Source organism: Xiphophorus maculatus, chromosome 19 (genome assembly GCF_002775205.1).
Source record: "Xiphophorus maculatus strain JP 163 A chromosome 19, X_maculatus-5.0-male, whole genome shotgun sequence".
Classification (NCBI taxonomy): domain Eukaryota; kingdom Metazoa; phylum Chordata; class Actinopteri; order Cyprinodontiformes; family Poeciliidae; genus Xiphophorus; species Xiphophorus maculatus.
In genome coordinates this window covers 513,261-520,386 of record NC_036461.1, presented here as the reverse complement: position 1 = coordinate 520,386, position 7,126 = coordinate 513,261, and the positions used below count along the sequence as shown (strand labels likewise).

The window sequence follows — 7,126 nt, the reverse complement described above, 5'->3', positions numbered from 1 at the left end:
CAAAATTAGAAACACCCTGTCCAGGCGTTTTCCATGCTGGAAAATTTATCCATGCATTTGTTCCTTCCAGCCTGGACTGCTGTAATTATTTACTAGCTGCATTCAAAAGCTTTCAGCTGATCCAAAAGGTTGCAGCAGGACTTCTGACTAAAGTTAAAAACAAGATCATATTTCTCCTATTTTAGCTTCTCTTCACTGGCGCCCTGTTAAATTCAGATTGTTATTTCAGATTCTTCTTCTCGAATGTACAAACTTTAATAATCAGATCATTTTTACTGTTCAACATGGTCCAGTTCTGTCTCTTTTTGTGCTTCCTGCTCTCTCTTCTCAAATTGCCAGTCAGTCGTGGCAGACGGTCATTTGTACTCGACAAGGTTCTGGTTCTGGTTCTGCTGGAGGTTTCTTCCTGCTAAAGGGGTTTGGCAAGCTGTTTTAACAAAAGTTCTGTTTTACCGCCCTTACATTCCAGATATCTCAAAATGGTTTTATGCCTAGACGTTTTAGTAATTTAAGATATCTAATTACTTTCTGACTAGTCGAAATGACGTCAGATTTACCATTGAGTTTTATGGAGACTTCAATTCAAGATATCTACAATGAATTACTGACTATCTGAAATACACACTTCAGATATCTACAATTAAATTATGACTAGTCATAATTCTAACTAAAGATATCTCAATAACACAATAATTCAAGATATCTTAAATGTATTTTTGGATAGGAGAAATGTAGTTTTGACTAGTGAAAACTAAATTATAGATATCTTGAATTGTAATTTTGACTAGTCAGAATTCATTTTAAGATATCTCTAAATGAATTAGAGATATATTAAATTAACATTCTGACTAGTCAGAATGACATTACTGATATCTTGAATATATATTCTGTATAGTTAAAACGTCCCTGACTTACGTGGCAGTTTGAAAATTTGATAAAACAATAAAAAATCAAATGAAACAGGATGTTTGAAAATGCACAACTTTCATGTTGAAAATGCTTTGACAAAAACAAGTTATAGCTTTTCAAAGCTGTTTTTCAAAGTGCATTCGGTTTGTCGGAAATGAATAAACAGGAAATTCTTTGCGGATTTGAGAAGCAGTCTTAGAGTTGAAGTTTTGCGTTCTCCACATTTCCAACATTGCCGAGCTCTTTCTACGTTGTGGCATTTACTGAAAATTTTGTGCAGGAAACATCAAATTCTGCAGGCAACTGTTGGGACAACACAAAGGGCCTTCCACGCAATTCTTAATTCAGATATCTAAAATTGTAATTTTGACTAGTCATAATTAAGTTAAAGATATCTTAAATTGTTATTACGGATGTGTCCTGTCAAATGACAGATCCACTGTCATAATTTGAGATCTTGAAAGTAATTTTGACTCGTCAAAATGTAATTGAAGATTTCTAGAATTATTATTCTTATTAGTCAGAATGTAAATGCAGATATCTTGAATTACCATTCTAGATAGTCAAAATGTAGTTTTGTCCAGTCAAGATGCATTTTCAGATATCTAGAATGTAATTACGGATCGTCAGACGAAACCAAATTTATGTTACATCAGCTTGCCATAAAAGGGGAACGTCTTCTCTCCACTGTCACCCCCTGTTGGTCAGTAGGCGTAAACGGTATAAATCAGCTACTTGATGTTCTGCTGGGTTTGCTTGGATCTAAAACTTAATATAATTTGAATAATTAAGTAAACTTAATGCACTGTTTAATAACTCGGATCAATGGAGATATTTGTGTGACTGAATTGTTTGTAAATAATTCAGAGATATTTTGAATGCTTTCAAAAGCATTTGAGGATTAAATTAAAGGTTCCCTGCAGAACCTCTCCACCATTCTACTCTAGAACCTCTAGGAAGCAGCAGTAATACTGGAGTCTGGTACTAAAGGGTTCTGTTAGGAACATTCAGACCAATCGGCTCATGACTGACATTGTTATAAATATTTTAGCTTTATTAAAACCCTTTAGCCTGCACCGGAATGCCCACGTGCAATTTTTCCATCGTATTTTCAGGGACTGAGATTTAAGGGTTTCAACTCTGCCAGTGGCCATTATGACGCTTTTATTGGGCAGCCTAGAGCGCCCCCTTTTGATTGACACCACATTCCATCAATAATGTTATGAAATGGCTTTTCCCGAGCCAATAATATCCAGAGAGCGACTTGAGCTCATTTTGACATGCCTGTATTCTTTCTGGAATATTTCCAGACCCCCACCTTCGTATCGTATTCTAACGATACGGGTTAGTGTATCGTTAGAAGGGGTGGGAGCGGACAGACGGACAGCGTATTGCAAGAAGGGGGAGGAGGTCTGACTGGATGCTAACCCCCCTGCTCCCCCAGATATGCTATTTTATTTATATAATTATAAGTAATTTCCACAGAAGGTGTGGTCCAAATGGCCACTTGGACAACACCTGTACATCCTCAGAAATAAACATGTCCAAAATGGCATTTCTTTTTGTGCTATTTTGATCAGTCTTGAAATCCATGAGCAGAATACTTTATTCTAGACATTTATTATATTTTCCAGTGCATACATTCAACACTCAATGCACATTTACAAGAAATAAAAATGAAAAATCTGGGTGACGCAAAATTTTTCAATTTCTTTTGTGTTCCAAACATAATAGCTACAAACTACTTACAGTTAAAGACTTTTTGACAGCAAAAATAGAAAATGTAGCTTGTCATCTTCATAAAGAGACCAAGCTTTTGCATGAACTCCATATTGTTCAAGAACAGCAGCTGATTTCATTTGGGTTTGCCTTTTCAGCCGTTTTGGGGGATTTAGGGGTCGAGGGTTAAGGGGTTGATCGTCTCTCATTTAATCAGTTTTCTCCATCTTTTGATCTCAGGAGTGTTCACCGTTTGCAGCTCACCTGTTTGATGCTGAGGATCCCAGCACCCCGCTCCGGACCATCCCAGGCCTCTGCCCCGACTACTGCTCCCAGTTCTGGAACCAGTGCCGCCCAATCATCCCTTTCATATCAGATTACACACCTTTAAATCAGGCCAAAGACGATCAGAATCGTTTCTGCAAGCTTCTAGAGCTGGATGATGCTGATTATTGTTATCCTCACCTACTCAGCAATCATAAGCTGAACCAGAACCTGGGCCGGGTTCAGAAAGATTCTGATGGTTGTCTGCAACTATGTCTGGAAGAGGTGGCAAATGGCTTGAGGAACCCACTGGCTATGGTTCACGCCAATGACGGTACGCATCGGTTCTTTGTTGCAGAGCAGGTGGGGATAGTGTGGACTTACCTCCCTGACCGATCCAAGCTGGAGAAGCCATTTCTGAACATCACCAAGGCGGTGCTGACATCATCATGGGAGGGAGATGAGAGGGGCTTCCTTGGAATCACGTTTCATCCCAAATACAAATACAATGGCAAACTGTATGTGTACTACTCAGTGGAGGTTGGCTTTGATGAGAGAATAAGGATAAGTGAGTTCAAGGTGTCAACCAATGACATGAATCTGGTGGACCACACGTCAGAGCGGTAGGTATGGACTGGCCTGCACTACAGAGTGGAAAGCATCTGAATTTTAATGTTTACAGAATAAGACTTATTTTTTATTGAACCGTTTCTCTAAAGGGTAATTCTGGAGATCGATGAGCCAGCGTCCAATCATAATGGAGGAATGCTTCTCTTCGGGGATGATGGCTACCTGTACATTTTCACAGGAGATGGTGGAATGGCAGGAGATCCATTTGGAAAGCATGGGAATGCCCAGAACAAGTAAGTACACAATGGTGCAATGAGGCCATGGTTAAAGCTAAACTTCATAAAGTGTAACTCTGGGGATGTTCCAGGTCTGCCCTATTGGGTAAAGTTCTTCGAATTGATGTGGACAACAACGAGAAAGGTCCGCTGTACAGAATCCCCACAGACAACCCATTCATCCACGAGCCTGGCGCGCGCCCAGAGGTCTACGCTTACGGTGTCCGTAACATGTGGAGGTGCTCGGTGGACCGGGGGCATCCACAAACCAAAGAGGGGAAGAGTCGGATCTTCTGTGGAGATGTCGGCCAGAACAAGTATGAAGAAGTTGACATCATCGAGGAAGGTCGTAACTATGGCTGGAGAGCGAAAGAGGGATTCTCCTGCTATGATAAGAAGCTGTGCACCAACAGCTCACTAAGTAAGAATGCTACATTACCCTCCTTTCAGATATATCTGCACTGTTGGCAGGAAGGATTAGATAAGCTATGAAAATGTTTAATTCTCTAATGCAGCTGCAAATTGAGTCACACTGACTCTCTATTCAACAACAGAGAGAAAAACATTTGCAGCGATGTGTGGAAATTATGATTATGATCAAGTCAATCAACTAATCAATTAGACAACAACATTTTATGCGGCCCTCAGGTTCTCTGGCAGACCGTTCCACATACCGGGGCCTTAATATCGGAAACAAGTCTCACCATCAGTGTGAGTTGAGACTCTGGGAACTGTTGACAGTCCAGTGCCAGAGGACCTGAGGGTCCACAGCTTTTAATCTGTTGCTGTTCAGTCTGGTGATGATGAGGTTTCTTCACAGATGACGTGCTGCCCATTTACGCCTACCCTCATAAGAAGGGCAAGTCGGTGACAGGAGGATACGTGTACCGAGGCTGTGAACACCCCAACCTGAATGGCATGTACATATTTGGAGACTTCATGAGTGGGTGAGTTTACCAGGCAAACTTCACAATGAGCTGTGAAAACATGGAGATAAAAGTTTGCTTTGGCGCTCGTATCACCTGAATATATAAAGTTAACATCAGAAAGGAATCAGGGACGTAGACCAGCCTTATTCTAACCTTTTGTATCATCTAAAATCTTCTGTAGAGGTTTGAGATGCAGCAGGGAATCAGTCTAATATTCACTGTGAGATTTTTGCTTGATTTAGGCGTCTGATGAGCCTAAAGGAGAATACGAACTCTGGAGAGTGGAAGTATAATGAAATCTGCATGGGAATGGGCCTGACATGTGCCTTTCCTGGACTCATCAACAACTACTATCCGTACATCATCTCCTTCGCTGAGGATGAATCTGGTAACAGATTAACTCAACCTTAGCCACAGGCTGCTTTTCACAGTTTTTAGTGATTTACTGTCTTTTTATGGGTCCTGCAGGCGAGCTGTACTTCATGTCCACAGGAACACCGAGCGCCACGGCTCCTTCGGGAGTCATTTATAAAGTAGTAGATCCGTCAAGGTGAGTCACGTTTTTCTCTCGTCATTAGGAGAATATAATCTTCCTGCAGTGTCCGCAGAATAACTTTCCTTCATGGAAATGTAATTCTTGGAAAGGGATTAATCAGAGACAAACATCCTTTGATTCATTTTTGACCGTTGGGGGGAAATCTGTTATTTCAGCTGGAAGTTACAGTTCCAAGCGGTTTCTGTTTCAGTGAAACTAGAATTGAGTTCAATGTTTCAGATGTCAGCTCAGTCAAACTCAGCTCAGACATGGTAGTCCTGTTATCAATATGGCCTCCTCTCTGGTTTCATTCAGCTTATTAATATCTATTGAATACAAGAGAATTATGCAAGTTAGCTTTTACACCTTAGCTTAGCATGTAGGTATGCTTGACAAATTTGAAATCAGGATCCAATGTCAAGCCAATGTTTTTCTGAGACTTTCATAATTTCCCAGTTGGTCTTCAGGTTTAAATCATTACTGAGGAGAAAATGTGCTTCTTAGTTTACACAGTTACATTCTTAAAAAGTGAATAGATTAACTATAAAATGGTCATTACATTTTCAAATACTGCCAAAGTAAATTTTCCATTTTAAAATGATGAGGCTCCTCATTGGTCTTTGTACAAAAACCTGGTTCAATGACTGGTGTCACGTCCAGAGTGGGATGGAAAGTCTGTTCTGTCACCATGTGGCATTCTTGAAACACTTTCTCTGCCTGGAATCGTTTAGTTTCCTGAAAAGGATCGTGTGAGATATTGTCCTTGTTAAAGTGGAGACCAATGGTGAGCAGAATATAAATATAATAAAGGAAAAAACTTACACAAAATCCACAAGAACAGGAACAAAAGAACTTGTAGATTTTATGTTCGTTTCAATGAGGAGCTTCAGAACTGAGATGTTATGAGTGACATGGAGAGTAGGTGAGGCTAATCAGAGGGATGAAGAACAGCTGGGGAGAATCTCAGCAGGGAACCGAGGGAGGAGACTCGTTAGAGAAGAGGAAGCACTGAGGCTGCTGAACCAGAACAGTTCTGTCCTTGTCCTTAAAGTCCTCACCAGGTTCTTCTGAAGTTCTGTCGGTAGCAGGCTGGACAATCCTTGTACTCCGGCGTCCTGCGACTCTCAGCTGTCTCCTTGGTCCGACATCCTTCAGTCAAACAGCTGAATATCCTCCTCAGTGCAATCAGGGTTAGGGTTACAGACGCATCTAAAAGTTGCAGGACTTTGGCCCTGCAGGCTTTCCGCTGGTCTTCGGGTTGGGATGAAATGAAACGGTCATCAGAAAATCAGCTTGGTTTCTATGTCATCCCCAAAGGATGCCTGACTGTTGTTGTTGTTGCACGGCCTTCCTCCCCCCTTCTCTTTCTGAGAGGGGAGATGTGCCACCAGCTCTCTGTCTAAAGGGTGAATTGAGTTTTCTAAATCTGCTGGGGTTTAACCTGGTCCAGAACTGAAGTAAACTCAGATTAAGCTGGCCTGTTCAGAAAGAGTCGCCTGGTTCCTGATGGCCTCCGTCCAGATGCTCCACCCTTCTTCCCCCTGTGGATTAGCCAGACTCAGCAGCCTGCAGCCAACTAGTTTCACACCTGTTAACGGTTAACTTGCTCTGTTTACTGAGCCAGGTTGGTTTTAGTGACTCGGGCGAGTCCCAAGTGTAGGGTTAAGTATTCTTATAAGTAAACCAATATAAATGTAAGTATTTTACTTTGGGTCTTATTCAGTTACTCAAAATGTTTAGATTTCATTCTTTAAAACTTTTATGCTTTGAAATAAGGAATAGTCTCAACTATTTTTTATAAATCTGCAGGCTGGAAACTTACTTCCTCTACTTTCCAGGAAACCTACTTCCTGTTTCATGACTCTCAATGTCTGACTATGATTTCTTATGATTAGATAGAAAAAAGAAAACTAGAATTAAAGCAA

The 7,126-nt window shown here is 40.8% G+C and overlaps 1 protein-coding gene across 1 annotated transcript in view; it reads left to right on the top strand.

Moving 5' to 3' along the window:
• LOC102235272 (HHIP-like protein 1) overlaps positions 1-7,126 on the top strand; it is a 28,250-nt gene that overhangs the window by 17,776 nt on the left and 3,348 nt on the right. Inside the window, exons 4-9 of the mRNA XM_023352685.1 lie at positions 2,865-3,515; positions 3,612-3,755; positions 3,830-4,158; positions 4,558-4,684; positions 4,909-5,054; positions 5,135-5,216. Of these exons, the coding sequence (XP_023208453.1) occupies positions 2,865-3,515; positions 3,612-3,755; positions 3,830-4,158; positions 4,558-4,684; positions 4,909-5,054; positions 5,135-5,216 (1,479 nt within the window). The remainder of the gene's footprint in view (positions 1-2,864; positions 3,516-3,611; positions 3,756-3,829; positions 4,159-4,557; positions 4,685-4,908; positions 5,055-5,134; positions 5,217-7,126) is intronic.